Below are 18,769 nucleotides of genomic sequence, written 5' to 3' on the forward strand. Positions count from 1 at the left end.
TTCTTTGCATGATAGAGAAATGGGTTGTGCTCAAACTCCTTTTTTGAAAAGGCACAACTACTATTGTCAAATATATTCGAATAAATTTGCCATTCAATATTGACTAATATACCCAAATCTACACGAATTGTGTTATTGACTACTTAGATAGATATATAATCCTGCAATATGGGCCAATGTAACCTTTTGTTATTCGTGATAATCAAAAGCCAAAAATCCAAAATGTCCAACTACCTCAATGCATAGTCTATGAAATGATTATATTTAGATCTTTAGCCTATGCATGTGGCACCAATTCAGATAATTCTTTAAATAACATTTGTGGGTTTATACTTGTGATCCCCAGTTCGTGAGATGAAAATCTTTGGATGTGGTCGATCAATCGCACTATCCGGAAATTCGTGCTATGAATTTTTTTTTTAGCAACCCATTAACATTTTTATCTGTTCTTTTTTACTCAATTTTTGGGATTGGTCCCTTCTCAAAAGTCCTATCCACACCCCAATCCCAATACTCACCACACAAACTCCTTGGAGTCACGAATGTCGGCCAAATTTTTCCATATGCCCACGTCACATTTTCCTAAATTACAACTTACCCACAACTTACATATATGTATATAAATTATTTAAATAATATAAGATAAAGAAAAAGGAGGAGAGAGAAATACGGAGGAGAGAGAGAGAGATAGAGAGATAGAGAGATAGAGAGATGCTGGCGAAGGAGTCATCGGCGGCGGCGGCGGCGACGTTCGACCTGCCGGAGGAGGTGCTGGAGGTGCTGCCGGCGGACCCGTTCGAGCAGCTGGACGTGGCCCGGAAGATCACCTCCATCGCCCTCTCGACCCGCGTCTCCGCCCTCGAGGCCGAGTCCTCCGACCTCCGCGCCGGGCTCGCCGAGAAGGACGACCTCATCGCCGACCTCCAGTCCCGGGTCGAGTCCTCGACGCCTCCCTCGGCGACGCCCTCGACAAGCTCTCCCGATCCGAGCTCGACAAGGTCCGCCGAAAACCCGACCCGACCCAATTCGATTCTCTCTCTCTCTAGACTCTCTCTCTGTGGGCGAAATTGAATTGGTGTTCTGTTGGTTGGGGTTGCAGGAGAATCTGGTGAAGGAGAACGAATTGCTGGCGGGCACCGTGAAGAAGCTGAGCAGGGATGTTTCCAAGGTCTCTGCTCATTTCCACTCCATGCGTTGACTTTTGTGCTCATCTTAGTCAATTTAAGTGCAAAGGCTGCATCTTTTAGTGAAATGTAACTTAGCATTGTGAATTAGTGTCATGGGTCATTTTGGTTTTTTTGGGTGAAAATGGGAAACTGGAGTTGGCCATTGGGATGGGCTGTGTGAAGTGCGAACGGTGAAAGCGTTCGTTCCTTCAAAGTTCATCGGCTTGGTTACAGAACCCACTGTAGTTCAAAGGCTACTGGTGGAACCTGCGGTTCGAAATTTAATGGTTTTTCTGAGTTATGATGAGAATTCGATCATGCTAGTTTGACACATTGATGAAAACTGCGTGTTTGAGCTGCAAAAGAAAGTGGGTTTTATGAATTTTGATCAGCAATGGCAATGCCCTTGCGTGGTGCTGGAATTTGAAAACTTACTTGAAAGACCCGCTATCTGTTTAGGTTTCGCGCCTTTGAATTAAATTTGCTTTAAAGCGGGCCTCATGAGAAGATGACCTAGTTCTCGAGTAATTTCGTTTTAGCTGGTGTTAATTTCCTTCTCTGGTGTGTAGTTTGGTAGTTTCTGCTGCTCGGTTGGTCTGAGGTTTGGTGTTGTGGTTATGCAGTTGGAAATCTTCAAAAGACGCTCATGCAATCCCTTCAAGAGGATGAAGAAAGTTCTGGCCCTGCACGAGCTGGAGCTCCACAAATCATTGCAAAGCCAACACCGAGCGGTAATTGCTTATTCTCTAGATTTCCTGACAAAACGTTTCTTGCAATGTTGATGTATATGTGCGTTGATGAAAAAATGGGCCACTTGTTGCTTTCTACCTGATTGGCTGAAAACGAATGAATGCCATTTGGCTGCAAATCTTAGTGTATTGTTGGTTCTCGTATGGCAGTTGAAGCTTCCTTAGTTCCCGTGGAATTTACAACATGCATATAAGCAAACGAAATTACCCCTTTTCATTCATATGCACGCATTGTCCCAGAATTTTCTTTTGGCAGTTGTGGTTGGTTAGTCAAGAATCATTGTGATTGAATCATCAGGCTATTTTGTAAACTCAAAATGATTGTTTTGTTTTCTTCAGAAGATGATGCCCCACTGCCTCCAAGATCTTCTTCAATTAGAAGTCAGTCCTCAGAGGTGGGAAATTCTCTGTCGGAGGATCGTGAGACCGATGGTATTCTCTAATTCCTCATCTGTAGGAGGATCTGTCATGTCACTTTCATACGGCACTGTAGATTCTTGTCATAATAGACTTTTCTGTTGGGCATTATTCACAATGATGTCAAAGTTCATGGCATAATGCATGACTTTGTACGTCTGTTTTTATTAAAATAATTTCTTTATTTGGCAGTTCCACGACCTGGTATGTCATATGGCTATCTGTTAGCATCGCAAACTAGCACGCCACGGCTTACTCCTCCTGGCTCGCCTCCCAGTCTATCTGCCTCTGTATCTCCTACAAGAACCTCAAAGCCACCGTCACCGAGACGGAACGCAATGTCATTCTCAACTTCGAGGGGAATGTTTGACGAAAGGTCTTCTATATATTCTTCTGTGCCCCCAGGCCACCATGGTTCCATAACAAGTTCAGAGTCCGGGTCATACACTGGTAAGCCCAACCATTACTCTGAAGTACCCAGTCATGTATATGCTTGAAACGTTCATTGCTTTTGATGCATTTTGTCAAGGGGTTTTGAAAATATGTATGTGAAAGAAGTGTGATCGACATTTGAGTTTAAGACATAACAGCTGCACTCTTTCTGCCCCTCAAAATTTGTTGTTTGCACTCATTTGATACTTCTTTGAGGTGTACTTACTCCCTATTTGATGTTGCACTGATTGTAACTTTTAGATTGGATTTGTTGATGAGGATTATCCACGACATAGAAATGACCAAGAGATTGTTCATTGACAGCTGCATTTGAGGATTATTGCTGTAGACTTTCTTTTACTAGACAACTGTCTGGTCAATCCTCTTATTCTTGCTTGGTTTACTTTTCTTCAGGAAGAGCTCGAGTTGATGGAAAAGAATTTTTCCGGCAAGTCAGGTAAGGAAATTGGAGTATTTCATAGACAGAAGAAGTGTTTGTGTCGGAATAGGCAAGCTTGTAGGTCTAATTTTTTCTTGGTCCATCGAATGCTAATGTGTTGATGGTTACTTTCTTGTTCCCCTGGAACCATAATGAGATGCTTCTCTGACTCCTTTGTTTTATCAGGAGCCGCTTGTCGTACGAGCAATTTGGTGCATTTTAGCCAATGTGAAGGAATTGAATTCTCACAAGCAAACTAGAGAAGTAACATCTCTCTCTCTCTCTCTCTCATCTCTGTGTGTATGCATGCGCGAGCGAGCAGCGAACCGCTTCAGTTGGGATCGAATCTAATCTGTCTTCGTTTACGTTGGGTTTTTGCAGGAGACGCTAAGAAAGGCTGAAGAGATTTTCGGCCCCGACAACAAAGATCTTTACGTCATATTTGAGGGGTTGATCACCCGCAACGTCCATTGAGATCTTAATTTGCAGTCTGCAGTGGCATGTAAAATCCGCGACCATCTTGTTTCTACATTCAGATGATTCATCCACACTTATTTTTGATTTGTAAATCAAGGAATAATCCAAGTGTAATTACGCTTGCCTGACAAGTCATAGTCCATCACTCATCAGGTTTGTGAGTTGAAAATGTGTAACTGGTTTGCTTCTGATTGCATTTTGTTTGACATATTAGCAGATACCAATAAAGATACAAGGTTGTCGAATTGAAAGACGATAAATATTGATTTACAAAATGATGTGATGGGTTTGTGTGAACGTGATCTGTTTGTTTAAATGTTGATTTCATTACTTTATAAGCCGACTATATATATGCAATTCTTACATATTTTGGCTAGAATTTATAAAAGAAAACTGAACATGATAGGTGACTTCGCGATAAAATAGAAAATTAAGCAAATTTTTGTTATGCTTATGATAATTGAGATTTAAAAGAGAAAGAACTGTCTTATATGGTTATTGGCGTTATAAATATTGTCAAAATAAACCTCCAAAAAAATTTCAACTACTGGGATTCGCCCCGGTGGCCACTCTTCCAACATGGAAGGGGGAAGTGAGGGTTTAAATCCCCACCTTCTCGAGGGAGGATAGGGGTGGGAGCGCGTAAGTTTCGGTGAGTGGGTTTATTTCCCACGCCCGTGAAGCGACGCAGAAGCGGAAGTGAGTGTAGTATATGAATAGAGTAGGAGGAAAAGAAAAAGAAAAGAAAAGAAAAAAACCTCCAAAATTTTCATTAATATATTAGACATTATGAGTATTATTTAAGATAAATAATTAGGACCTTTTGTATATGATTAAATATAATATATTAGAAGATTGCACCTATTATTCAGGCGAGATATTCCAACATGAGCAAATTATATTATTTCACGGATGAAAAAATGTCCGCAAAAGAAAAATACAAACATATCCATCCACTAGGAGAATTTGTAAGTCTTATTTTTAGTCAAATGAAAAGCTTGGCAACCAATATGATAAACAGAATTACTTCTAGACATATTCATGAGACTCTTAACTTATAACACGGTCATCATCAATTCGAAAATAGGAAAATGAATTTTGAGTATTATTCCCTAACATGGTGCCCCTAATTTAAGTTTGTTTCATTACAAGCACACTTCTCCATGACTTTAAGGCAAATTTTGATTTTGATTTTTTGTGATTAATTTGTCTATCATGTGCTAATGGATCCAAACTTTATCATGACCTTGAAAAAAACATCTAGAAAATAATTTGAATCAAAATGCTCTAAAATTAAGCTCTGTATGTTATGCATACAAGTGGCTATTTTGTGGACAATAAAATTATCATCAAGACATTAAGTTAAAGAAAATTTTCCTTTTTATTCTATATTAAATTGATAATATTAGACAAAAAATAATGAAATCGGTACTAATAGTTCTCTTGAGTATCGAAGAGAAAAAATTAACTTGAATAATGTTATTTACTTTGACAAAAGAAAAAGAACAAAGACAGAAAAGAGTGGACCCATGGAATACGGTTTCACAGACTCTCACATGGGTAATCCCCTATTACCAGGTCAAACACTTGGAAAAATATCTAAAAATTCCTAAAATTATTGTACGGTGGTCAATTTAATTATAAACCTTTTAATTATATCAATTTAATTCTAAACCTTTCAACAAATTGTAAATGTAATTCTAAGTATTTTGATTTGTGTCAATTTAGTCTTAAATCTTTTAATGATTTGCCAATGTAACCACAATCCTTTTAATGATTTGATAATTTAATCATTCTAGCCAATTATGGCAAGAAATTATTGATGTGGTGATCTAGTCAAGCCGAGTGTCCTCACGGTATGATAGATGGTCGGCACTGATGTAAACAATTTTTGCAAATTTTAATTTTTTGGAATTTTTTTTCAATTCCTTTTCTTTCTTTTTTTCTTTTTCAAGGAAAAATAAAAATAGAAAAGGAAAGGAATTTTTTTTTATAAAAATTATAGAAATTGTCCACGTTATTATTGGAAGTGTCACGTAGGACGGTCAATGCTAACTAAACCGTTACGTTAGTGATTCCCATCCAAATTGGCTAGAAAGACTAAATTAATAAATTGTTAAAAAATTATAACAAAATTAGCTGTCATACAATAGTTTTAAAATTTTTTGGACAATTTTCTTAGTACTTGGTCAACCCACCAACTTTAGTGTCTTAATGAATATTTAACATTGAAATTTGATATTATCACATCATAAATATTGTAAAAGTGCACTTTTAAAGTCTGTTTCACATTATAATTCTCTATGATACATTTTCTATAGATTGAAAATTATGTCAGATTCAATATTTTTTATTCATATATTTTATTTTGAAAATCCTTATCCTTATTGATTTGCACTAACTTGAAAAAGAATTCCCTAAAAATGTTATGATTAGACAAGTTCTCAAAGGTCTTTTCATCGAATCATTATTTACTTATGTAAGATGTCATAGACAGCAGCCTAGCCACACTAATGGATGGTATTTGAATATTCGGCACTCATTCACTGATTAAAACTCTTCATCTTTATTACTCCTTATTTAATTGAGAAAAAAATATGCTTTTATGTGATTTTTCAGTAGGATAAATATATGAAATCCTCCAAGCTGTTGTTTCCTACCTAATTACGAAAAATATACTATTCGATATTATTCTCTATGATAAAATAATTCAGAGAAACATTGTATAATATTTCCTAGCACTTCAATAATTGCACATGCTTCCCTTAATAAATCTTCTGCTCCGTATAAAGAAGGAATTAAAATGAGAACCAACAAGGACAAAGAGGAAGAAGGGAGGGTCCCAAGGAAAATAAAAATAGAAGAAAACAATTGAACAAAGAGATGTGACAATTGGCATTTGTCTGTCCTTTCAATTGACAAGAATATCATTATTTAATTATTCTCTCTCACAATAAATAAATAAATGAATGAGTGAGTGAATGAATAATGGAGGGAGAATATGATGTCACAGGACAGGACAGGATATGTGCTTGATGGTGAAAGAAGGGAGAACATAGACCACTCAAATCAGCTCAAAATAATTGATTTCCCAGTAGAAACTAAGCAAGATAAGGATTCTCTCTCCACGTTCTGGATGTCCGAACAAGAAGGCTTAGCCGACCAAAACTCACACATTTTTTACTTATATTATAAAAAAAGTTGGGCCCTTTTAAGGAATCTTCATCATGTCTTTTGCCCAACTTTATCTTGGCTTAAAATAATAGAAAGGCATGTATATTGCGTTGCATTATGGGTCCCAAAGGAAAACTAGGGTTTGGATTTTTTTATTTTATTTTATTTGCGGCGTGGGGGAGGGAGGGGCGTGGGGTTTGGTGGCATGCATGACTTCAAGAATTAAGCAGAAACTAAGTAAAAGTGACTCTACTTTTTTTCTTACCCTTTGTACCATGAGGTTTCGAAGGAACAAAGGACACTGAGACTTTTATTAGTGTTGGGTTAGATATTCCAATTGTAAGATTAATAATATTTAAATATATTTGTAAAGCAAATGTAGCATGGTCAGCTTGTTGGTGACAAAACCCATGTTCCAACAAGATTGCTCCACTCGATTGGTTCTTTAAGATTATGAGATTACTAATGTCATTTATAAAATATGTTTGTATAAAATAAGAACATGAAGAAGATAAATTGATGTAATCACTTTATATGTTAAACGACGGGTGCATCAAGTATTTATAAGCTTTATCCTTGACTATCTAAGATAACAAGCAATTAGGATCAATTAGGGATATGCATGGTAAGACCGATAGTTGCATAATCCCCAAAAATATAGAGAATCTAGAGAGATGTGAAGAATCTCCTAATGATCTCTAACTGTATAGGTATTTCGTTATGAATTCTTGTCTTATAAGAAGAGTGCAAAAAAATAAATAAATTTGCCTCTATTTTTCCCCTTCTCTCCTGTCAAAAGAAATTCCTTTCCTCATAATCTGAGAAAAAAGTAGACTTACTTTTGTTCCTCCATTAAATCAACTAAGAATCCTGGCGCCCCAAAGCGAGGGCTACTGCTCATGACATGAGGTGATTGAAGAAAACAATTGTCAATATAAAGTTATAAACAACTTATTAAGGGTATGACCATCTTCATTGTCATTATTCAATAATAGAAAATTTCATTTTCTTGCCTATGATAGATGGATGAAACCGAAGTACATAAATGGATAATAAAACCCTCTCCAAGCAAGATGCGTTTAAGAAACATAATTGTAAACCAATGGGTCAAAACAAATCATACTTCAAATGAGTACACTTGAATCCGCACATTTAGGGTGATGTAAATAAGGAAAGTGTTGATAAAGTTACCATAAAAGTCAAGGAAGTGCCTTGACTTCTCAAAAAAACCATTGAGTCCTCACGCAAGATGCGATTAATACACATCAAATTCAATTTAAATTATTATGTACACGATATAGGGGATAGATGAAGTTACCTAACGTTAGCACATTGGAAGCATTGATCTGCAACAAATTGATTTTGCAACAATCTAATTAAATCACACTACCAAAGAAAATAAGAGAGAGAAAAAAGTATTTATGTCAGCGGTATTACAGATTAACTCAATTCCTCGTAGGTAATATTTGTGATTCTCTAAGTTATCACCACATGTTCTCATTTGAAATTAATAAAACGAAGAATCTTTTCCTTTGAGAATAATCGAATATGGAAAGTGTTCAATTGAAACACGAAAATGTAACTAGATTGCTCTCAGTTACTCTTGTTGGTCGTGTCTAGGCAGTACATTCATCGAACATTTTCTTTCTTTGAAAATAAAAAAGCAGAGGTTACTTGGCAGTGGATGTAAGGAGGGACTCTTGATTCTATCACAAAAGACCACCAATCCAGAAGATGTTAGTTAAGTGGGCAGAGCATTTCCCACATTATAAAGCAAGTCAATTTTGTATTTATTTTTTTAAGACCACATCAAGCCACTGAAAATCACTTTCAGAGGTTCTTCTTTAGCATTTATAGCTTCTCTGATCTGATCTGATCTAGCGGTTTATTCTGCCCACCCCTAAGATCTGCCAATTCAAAGCCACAGGCTCATTGGTCACCATCCGCAACTCCAGTCTTCGAACAGGCAGGGAACAACAGGCATGGAGGTGGGTCAGATGCAGAGGAGGTTGGTAGAGTTCACCAAATCATTGTTCATGGAGGTAAAAAGTTCAAACTTGTAAAATTTATGTGCGTTTGTATTTCCTTATTTGTTTCTGGGTTTTGTCCGATTGTGTTGATCTTGACTTCGGGAAAATTGTTCTGTTTTTGGTTGAGAGGAAGGGTTTCTTGGACGGTCAGTTTTTGCAGCTCCAACAGCTGCAGGATGAGAGCAACCCTGATTTTGTTGTGGAAGTTGTGTCCCTCTTCTTTCAGGATTCTGAGAAGCTGCTCAATGATCTGACGTCGGCTCTGTAATGAAAAATTCCTTGATTTTACCTGATTTGGAGAGACTGATGTTGTTGGTCTATTATTTGTTTTGGCCTTTGGCCATGGGACTCCTCTGATTTTACTTCTGATTTTGTCGTCCCTGCACAGAGAGCAGCAAAATGTGGACTTTAAAAAAGTCGATGCCCATGTTCACCAGTTGAAGGGCAGCAGCTCCAGGTGCGTCAGAATTTCCTTGAAAAAAAATGAAAATAACAAATACTTAATCCCACTATTTCCAATTAAGACAGAGACCGGAAACTCACTTTTTCAGAATATTCAATCTAACTGGTTCTTCTGAATTTGCAGCATAGGTGCACAGAGAGTTAAAAATGCCTGCGTTGTGTTCCGCAGCTTTTGCGAAGAACAAAACCTCGAAGGGTGAGTTCGGTTGATCTCGTGTTTCGGAGTTTCATGTTTCGTCGTTTCATGTCCGATAGATCACAGCAGAGCTATCAGGATTCAAGAAGATTCACAGGACATTAGAATTGGACATAAAAATTGAGGAATGATCCTAAATGTTCTGAACATGATTTTCATGCTTTGTGTGGCAGGTGCATGAGATGTCTGCAACAAGTGAAGCAAGAGTTCTACCTTGCGAAAAACAAGTTTGAAACTCTGTTCACCGTGAGTATATCCACCCTTGAATTCGAGAAAGAGCTCATCTGAATTCGCAGCCAATTTGAATCCGTAGCAACTTTTTGGTTCTTGCTCACTGCTTAATTTGTCGAGGCATATGTTCTTGTTTGCTGCAGCTGGAGCAGCAAATCTTGGCGGCCGGCGGTTCCATCCCGGCAACGGAAATCACGAGTTTCTAAGGATTTAGAAAGAACATCGACGTACCCCTGCTATGCCTTGGAGAATCCGTTAACCGATTTTGCGAATTTTCTTGGGACCATAAGCTCAATAAGTAACCATGTCTCTGGGTGGTCTCCACTGAGAAAGATGTCTCTCTCTTCTATGTGTTTGTAGGTCTCCTTAAACAGGAACATATTTCTGTGTAGTCTAGCGTTTTTGGCTATATTTGGGATTTAATTATGTACTTTCTTAAGCTGATGGGCAGTGGAGGTGGCCTTATTACACCACAGATTTTGGTGTTCAAAAGAAGAGCACAAGATCTTCCTAATGCAGAACATAACATTAGAGAAAATTTCTGCACAATGTTCTCGTCGAGTCGTAAATCCAGCACGATCTTCACCCTGCATGTTTAGCATCTAAAAATGAATTACCGAGTACGATTTCCTTATGGCTTTGTGCGATAAGTAAATCAATTGCGACACCTAAGTACACAGCATCGTCGTTTAATTTAGTTGACATAGCATTTTCTGGATCAACATGAGAGAAAATCTGGCACAAAGTGGTGCTAACCTTAAGATCTTTCTCTCAATCAAGACATCACCATCCTTTTCCAGAACGAGCTCTTCACCTAGATGGCAATACGATTGTAGCCTCGCGAAAATTCAATCTTCAGAGAGATTATGCCGCGTCAAATCATTCAACTGATGTACATGAACTAGCTGCTAGCACTTTCGTATCTATGCGTATGCAATCGATCATCCGCCAAAACAAGAAAAATGCTAATTGTCGATAGAAATATTAGCCCATTTTTTGGGTTGCCGTTGTTACCAGTGAACCTGGTCTGTGTCGACTTATGTGGACCATTGAGGTCACGCAGCCTATTGGCCTCTTTCCCGGTTTGATGGCTTTGTAATCCCTACAGAATCAACCCACATTCTCATCTACAATCTGGAGCACCACACGCTACTGATAATAAATATTTAAAACATTCAAAATGGCAATGCAACTGTTGGAATGACTAGTTTGCATATTCTACAATTGACAAGGAGAACACATCAATGAGAATAAATATCGCAAGAAGCAGAGCTCTGAAGCAAGCAGAAGCATATAGATAGATAATCAAACAAAAGAAACAGAACAAATGAAAATTGTTCATCGCCAAACAACAGAGTGACCACTCAGTACCGGCCATGGAGAACTGCTTCTATTTGATGCCCTAGACTTTCCCCACATTTGGCCGAGGGAAGCAGACGATTAACAAAGACAACCCTTATTTGGATTTACTTAATTGTTAAACCCATCTCACTGCTGCTGAAGCAATGACAAGAAATAGTTCTGAGCTTTATATACAGCAAGGGGATGAACTGAAGAAGAAATCTCAGTAATGTGTATCAATACTGGACACCTCCCATGTTAATTTGACTATAAACAATGAGCAAAAGATGATAAAAAACCGGGACATTTAAGGCTGTGACCCGCTCTAGTAAAACATTGCCCTCCTGCTTCTCCGCCTTGGCCTAGACGATGATTTTTCCTTCCTGTTGTCCCCTGGGAATTCCCACTTGGCAATCACACCATCCCATGAAGAGGTGACCATCAACGGGTAAAATGGATGCCAACTGCAATCCCTTACAGGTTGGCTATGATGTTCGAGTCTGGCAACTTGATGACCACTCACCTAGATGAAGCAATCAAATTACTAGAGGTAACACAAGGATAGCTGAAAAGGAAACTCCCCACTTGAGGTCTTACACAATTCCCACCAATCATTATGAGAGATATCCTTAAATAGTTCGAATCAGGAGAAAATAACCAAATATAGATTTTAGATTCATGACCTAGTGTTTTTTCGTTCTTTTTGGTTTTTTTTTTTCCAGTTGAAAGGTTCGTGACCTAGTTACTCCCTAGAGTAGTTGACAAACATCAAAAGTCCAAATCTGTTACAAAACTGAGCTAGTTGAAAACTCAAATGACTGCTCTTCTTTTGAGGCCTGTAATCAAATTACTCCATTCAATTGATTTCTCACAGCCTTTGACGCGCCACGTGAAAATTTACTCAAATCCTCATATCTTTCAGAACCAATGAGCAAACACAATTTCTTTGCTCATGGTAGTTGTTACCTACTCTTAAAATTACCTTTCTATGGGAGATTCTCATCAGATCCAGTGCAGCATGAAAATTTAAATGAATGAAGATATAATCCATAAGGTAGTAAGGGAGGGTGGTACCAGATCATATATATAAACTACACAGTCACCAGATCCAGTGTAGATATACTTCTGACCAGTGCTGCAATGAAGTAAAAGAACAATTAGTGAACAATACAATATCAGCAGGAGATTCTCATCAACCAGTGTCAGCTTTATGAAATGGGCCCGTTTAGCAACTAGTATAGACATTTGTTACTTGAGAACCAACATGAACAGAGGGAGAATTCACAGAGATTTTGCCATAAAGAAGAGGGCTCCTTTAGTGCATTACCTATATGCAGGGGAGAAGTAACAGCGTATCAGAGTATACAACACTGAGTGACCTTTATATGTAGCCACCGACTGATCGTGGGGATGCTTCAAGTTTCTATCTTCCTCTGGGTAGGCCATCCACCTGTAATCCCAATCAAAGTCTCTTCGCCTGTGGCTGTCATATCATAAGAGAAAACTATACTTGAGAATTAACTATTCAAGGAACAAATTCAACTTCTAGTGTGACAAATACGTGAATAATCACTTGCAAAAAATTCTATGCAAGAAGAGACCCAATGTCTTAAAAAACCATCGGTGAGACCGGCCAATAATGTGTGCATGCGTGAGAGAGAGGGGAGGGAGGGAGGGAGGGAGGGAGGGAGGGAGGGAGGGACCATCAAGAATGAAAAGACATAATAAAACCTACAATGCTGGACTATTTGAAGTCATCTTTCGTATATCCCATAGTTTGGTAGACTGATCCTTTCCATTTGAAATGAGGTAGCGTCCATCTCCACGACTATCAATAAATGTAATGCCTTCTAGATGTCCTGTCAAAACTCCAGCTGCTTGTCCTGTTGTAGAAAGACAACGACGGTCCCAGACCTAAAGAGAATTCATTCACTTAGAAAGCAGAATGCAAACATCAAGAGTTCGCTTTTGCTAACATATAAATTACAATGAATCTGACTTATTTGCATACGATTTCCATTGACAACTTTAGCAGCGAATGTTATGCCAAACAAAACTGTTGATTATGATAATAAGAAATGCATACCTGCAATACGACAGGGTGAAATAGTACGTTTTTCACAAAGTTTTACATTTCGTTCACAGAGAATAGCTTTCTCCTAATTATTTATGCATGTTAAATAGTCCAGTCAACCAACAAAGAGGAAAGGTTCGTCTCATCTTCAAGGGAGAGATACTGTAAAGCTGGACAACTCAATTTTTTTTTAGTACCTAGATATTCGATTCTCCAATGGGAAACAGATAGTTGTAACACGTTCCCTTCAAATTCACTAACAAAGTACCTATAGGTGCCTAATATTTACATATAATCATCTAGAAAAATGGAGACAAAAATACCAATTCAAGACCAAACCACTTAAGTGATAATCAAATTTAGTTTCTTGATTTGAGTAGCAAGCTAGACCCTTGACTGAGCCGAAAACATCATTTCCAAAACCATGGATGGCTCCCTTCTTCATGCCAAGCTTTTTTGGAGAAAAGTCATCAGGCAAACTAAGAAATTGGGGTTTCTGTCAACAGTGTCGTCACATTACATCCCCCACCCTCACCAGAAAAAGACAAAGTAGTCGCAAAAAGTATTAGTCAAGTTCACTCGCTTCCTCCAAAAGAAGGTAATCATATTTACCTTACAGAGATTATCATCACTTCCAGAATAAATAACATGGCCACTTTCATCCGCAAAGCATACGGTGTTAACATCAACCTGCATTATGCTAACAATGTAAAGTATGAGACAGTAGCTTTTAGCATCTTATGTCTTGTAGTCATGCAGCCAGAACAGCAGGGATATATGAAGAATACGGAGACATATAAGGATGTACACCAAAGGAAAAACACCAGCAAAAGTCAGTTCAAATTCAAATTCTTGAAGACTCAGATCAATCTTGTTAAATTGATGGCATCAATCTCACTCTTCATCATCCTTTTCAGTAAGTCTTTTTTCACTTCATGCTAGAACATTACCTGGAAATATTCTCCTAATAAGCATGATCAGTTTTTATCTTAACTTTAGCGCTTATCCTAGTGAGCTACCATAATAAGCTTAATCAACTGGCCTTTGATGAAAGAAAATTTCTCAATTGCCCAGATCTATAAGCAACTGGGTAAAGTGGAAGTTCAACTGAAAAACTGGGGAACAGTTGGAACCTGAATTTACTTTCAAGGAAACTTTGATATAGAAAGGACTATGACATAAGGATCAGAAACAGATCATTTTAGGATGATAACCAAAGCTTGAAATTTCATGCTGCCCAAAATTCAAGCTATGTAAGTGTGAATAAGACGAATAGCCAAAGTTGAGAATAAAGGAATAAAAATTATCATGCTGATTAAGCGAAACTAGTCATGCAGAAAAACAGAAAAAAGAGTACCTCTACTCTTTGACATGATAAATATAAAATCTAATTAAACAAGAATTCCACATGTGAAAGAAGGGGTATAGTGAGAGCCAGACCCAAACCAAAAAAAAAAGGGAAAAAATGCACGTGAGCGTTTCGATTCCTTCAGTTTAAATATTTAACATTTAGCATATCAAACTCATGCCCAATTGTTCTGATTAAATGCAAGCACTACATCCATTGAAAAGTTGGCATACCTCATGAGCTGGGATTTGAAGGCCAACCTTGTTTGCTGCAAGATCATATACATATATTGCCCCATCACCACTTGCAGCAACAAGCTCTCGCCCATCAGTTGAGAACTTCACAGAGAAGATAGAAATATCTTCATTGTCGTCATTGTTATCAGAAGAAAAATCCAAGCCATCATGTATTTCCTGCATAGAGAGGACTTGCAGCATGAAAAGAGTAGCTTTATCTATCAGATATGGATAGCTTGCTACGTAATGAGAAAGCAACAAAGCAACCAATGAGGTTGAAAAGTACTTCACCTTCCAAGTCCCAACCTAAGAATAAAGTTAAACTGAATTCTTTAGATGAAGTTCCCATGCTTCTATATGATGTATTATGTCACACACTGATTGAACTGCAGTAAATCAATGTGAGACTGTCTTATATCTTGCGTCATCTAATTTGCATTTAAAATTATGAGACATGATCTAACTGAATGATCCCATTTCAAAGAGAAACTCCCGTCCTATTTACTCTAGAGGTAATCTAACAGAAGGTTCCAATTCAAAAGCAAAATTCCTATCTGATTTATTCCCAAAAAAATCTTGACATGCGACAGGAACATCATCGAGCACAATATTATTTCGCCAGTCTAAGGATTCCCAATCATCATCTTGCATAATAGTTCCATCCGAATTAAATTGTTTGTATGGATGTATAATAACAGAATTCCATTAAACATTTTGCAAAACAGTCCACAAAATTCTGCAATGCACAATATACTCATTTGTAGTTTGAAATTTGGGAAAAAGATTTCAAGATTTCCAGATCACATAGTCACAGACATACCATGATATTTGCAAGTGACTCTGTTGCAGCAGATTCAATATTAACAATGTGGACAAGAGGTGACATACTAGAATAGACCTGCAAAACAGAGACCTGGCTGAGCTGCTTCACAAAGAAACCATCAACTTATTTCATGGAAGTCTAAACAGAAGTTCCATCAAAAGAAGAAACAAAAAAGAGATAATATGACTCAATGAAACTTAAAAAATGTACTTTCTTCATAGAAAGATAATCTTACATTGAAAAGAAAAGTGCACGATATATGAATGTTTAAAGGTTAGGAGGGACATCAGTTGTTGTCCAAAAATAAAAATTCAAATGACATGGAGATCAAATCAAAGAAACCTCATCTGATGTGATAATGTGCTTCCTTGTTGGAAGACCTTTACAAACTTACGAGGTAACGTTGATCAGGAGAAAGAGAAGTGTCGGTAATCGTCCAATTCAAACTTTTTGCCAGTATGTCCTTCTGAATTTTCCAGCCCTTATCCACGTTGTATATCCTAATATGGCTCCCCTGTAATGGTAACAAGCTATGGATTAACAGGAAAACAGCATCACATAGAAACAAGTGTGCTTATAAACTTAATTTGACAAGACCACAAAGTGAACTCATAATGTGGCATTTAATTTGCCAAATGCCATCAGGAAGCTAATGATTACCTGTTAGCTCGCCACAAACAGTGAACCATCAACAGAAAACTGAGAAACATATGCACGGGATTGCATCTTATCCACCTTTTGAGGGCCATAAATAGGCAAACATCTACTCAACACATGACAGCTATCAGACAAGGAGAACCTCCCTCTCCCTGAATAATTGCTCTCTCGAGCAGCCAACATTCTCAGGGTAGAGACAGGCATTTTCAATCCGCCCACCGTAGCCTTTCTCAAATGTTCATTGGGCTCGGATCTGAGCTTCGTCAACTGAGCGATCTCATGGTCTAAGTCACCTGAGTTTCTGCCATATCCTCGAACTCCATGGGAATGGGTATCAGAAGTCTCCTCCTTGCAAACTCGTTTACCCTTGGCAAGCTGAGACATTGCAAACCTAAACCGAAACCCAGCTGTTGTGCATTAGTTTGCCTGTAACTGCATTTAAGAATCTGTTGACAAAAAATATCCTCAGTGGAGAATGTACAACAGTGAGACTTGACCCAATATTCAACGAGGCAAATCCTGCAGATGACAAAACAAAGTCAGACTTAATTGCCAGTTCTGCACCTCATCAGAATCAAGACACCAAACTCCCACAACAACCCCATTAATAGAGCTCAAGAGAGATTACTAAACTTCATGAACACTAAGTTACTCATGAAAATGTCAACCCGCCATCAGTGCAATCCTAATAAGCTCTCTCAAGCTGGCCATCAAAAGAAAAAACCATCACGAACACACCATGAAAACCATTATCGCCTCGGAACAAGGTCGGGACTGGGAATACAATCTGTCCAACATCCCATCTCCTTTCAATCACAATCGACCAAGAAAATGTAAAAAATTCCGCAATTTGTCAAGTTTCAAGCCCCATAACTCAACGCCCACCAATCAAACAATGCTAAAAGGTTCGGTCTTTAACTCCCTGAAGAAACGGGAGAGGAATTTCGGTACGACCCATCAAATGTTTCAACGTTAGGACCTCAGCAACATCGAAACCAGGGAGGTTTAGGTCGACCAAGAACAACCCATGATTCAGGGCGCGAAGAAAACAAAGCGACCGGCACAGAATCGGAGCAGAACATCATCACTCACCCGGTAAAAGCCGAGAGAGAACCTCCTGCAGGAGGGTTGGAGAAAGAAACCGAACAAGGGTACGATTGGAGCCTCCCGGAGGATTGAGATGAAGGGTTTTATTATATCTCCCGCAGAGGAGTGCGTATGCGAAGACGTAAGAACTGAGCAAGAAGTGCGTCACGCTCAGGCTCCTTCTCCTTCTTCCACTGGTGGTTTCGATTTCGGCAGAAAGGAACTCCGACAGCAGGATCTCTTGGCGGCACATGCGCCACGTGTCTGCAGTCCGAGCCGGTGCTGCTGACGGAAACGGGGGCGGGCGGACGGTATCGATCCATGTTCAGGCCGTGCGCTACTCGATCGTCCAAATTTGGTAAGCAGACGGCGTTCATTGGAGAATCCGTCTCTCAAGCCACACGTCAAAACCCCCATCTTTAAGATTTGTCTGGAGATCCACCTCCTGTACGGAATAAATCTACAAAAAAAAAAAAAAAAAATCTTAAATTATGCCTATCTTACCACGTTCACTCCAAATTAAATCAAAAACTTATACATATATGATAAATAAAGTACATCGCAAACTTCCAAATTTGGCACAAAGGACACTAAAAAATTGGAAAAGAATGAACCATTTAAGTGCCGATAATGAGAATTCTAATTAAAGTGCTAATAGAGTATTTTTTAATGACTTTTTTTATTTTATTGATGTCGCAATTTTTTTAAAAAAGAGTCTATGTGGCACTATAAGCCCCCAAAATTTATTTTTAATAGGAACATTAATTAAAATAATTTAAAAACTAAATTTAAAAAGGTAGCCACAGCTTTGGTGAAGGCCTCCATAGAAAAGATTTCATATCTTAACGTGCTCCCGCAAGATGAACCTTCTATTAGATATTCCATCTTGTCTCGTAATTGTATTGTTTGCGACCTTAACAATAGTTTTGTGAGAATGTCAGCAAGTTGATCATGGGTGGAAATATGGGCATCTTGCCAACTTTAAGAAGTTCCTGAATGAAATGGTAATCTATCTCAATGTGTTTCATTCGGAAATGGAGGATGGGATTTGCACAAACATAGGTGGTGCCTATTTTGTCGCAATACAAGCTTGATACCGTGTCCATGCGAATGCCAAGTTGTTTGAAGCACAAATTTTGCCCAAATGAATTCCTCTGAGGTTGTGGCAATGGCTCAGCATTTTGCTTCGGTAGATGATCGTGCAACCGATCGTTGTTTCCAAGAACTCCAAGAGATAGGATTTGCCCTAATATAAATGACAAAGTCTGTAGTAGATATGCGATCATCAATGTTTCCTGCCTAATATGCATTGGATTAGGTATGAAGTACGGGTTTTGTGTTGCGTCTCAAGTGCAACCCATGGAGTAATGTTCCCTTAAGATAGCGCAAGTGCCGCTTTATGGTTGTCCAGTGGGTTGTGGTCAGCTTATG

General features: G+C 38.3%; 2 protein-coding genes and 1 non-coding gene across 3 annotated transcripts; 2 read left to right on the forward strand and 1 right to left on the reverse strand.

Moving 5' to 3' along the window:
- The first annotated feature begins 659 nt into the window (after positions 1-659).
- Positions 660-3,977, forward strand: LOC104425314 (uncharacterized protein At4g15545). Its single transcript, XM_039306071.1, is given in 11 exon segments — positions 660-937; positions 940-998; positions 1,100-1,168; position 1,365; positions 1,790-1,897; positions 2,255-2,347; positions 2,525-2,782; positions 3,179-3,221; positions 3,390-3,421; positions 3,424-3,467; positions 3,585-3,977. Coding segments are annotated over 11 exon segments (1,026 nt in total). The 5' UTR covers positions 660-711; the 3' UTR covers positions 3,678-3,977.
- Positions 3,978-8,523: 4,546 nt separating this feature from the next.
- LOC104425318 (histidine-containing phosphotransfer protein 1) lies at positions 8,524-10,311 on the forward strand. The gene is made up of 6 exons (XM_010037991.2): positions 8,524-8,896; positions 9,018-9,148; positions 9,273-9,341; positions 9,471-9,542; positions 9,716-9,788; positions 9,917-10,311. Exons 1-6 carry the CDS (start codon positions 8,837-8,839, stop codon positions 9,977-9,979), a joined length of 468 nt encoding a protein of 155 aa, XP_010036293.1. The 5' UTR covers positions 8,524-8,836; the 3' UTR covers positions 9,980-10,311.
- Positions 10,312-11,078: 767 nt separating this feature from the next.
- Positions 11,079-17,670, reverse strand: LOC104430364. Its single transcript, XR_005548018.1, has 10 exons — positions 17,345-17,670; positions 16,256-16,771; positions 15,990-16,109; positions 15,593-15,670; positions 14,770-14,949; positions 13,801-13,878; positions 12,850-13,028; positions 12,442-12,597; positions 12,189-12,249; positions 11,079-11,637 (listed from the first exon to the last, which is right to left on the reverse strand). It is a non-coding gene; the product is annotated as an LEC14B homolog (transcript).
- Between the last annotated feature and the right edge of the window lie 1,099 nt (positions 17,671-18,769).

Source organism: Eucalyptus grandis, chromosome 2, assembly GCF_016545825.1.
Source record: "Eucalyptus grandis isolate ANBG69807.140 chromosome 2, ASM1654582v1, whole genome shotgun sequence".
Lineage (NCBI taxonomy): Eukaryota > Viridiplantae > Streptophyta > Magnoliopsida > Myrtales > Myrtaceae > Eucalyptus > Eucalyptus grandis.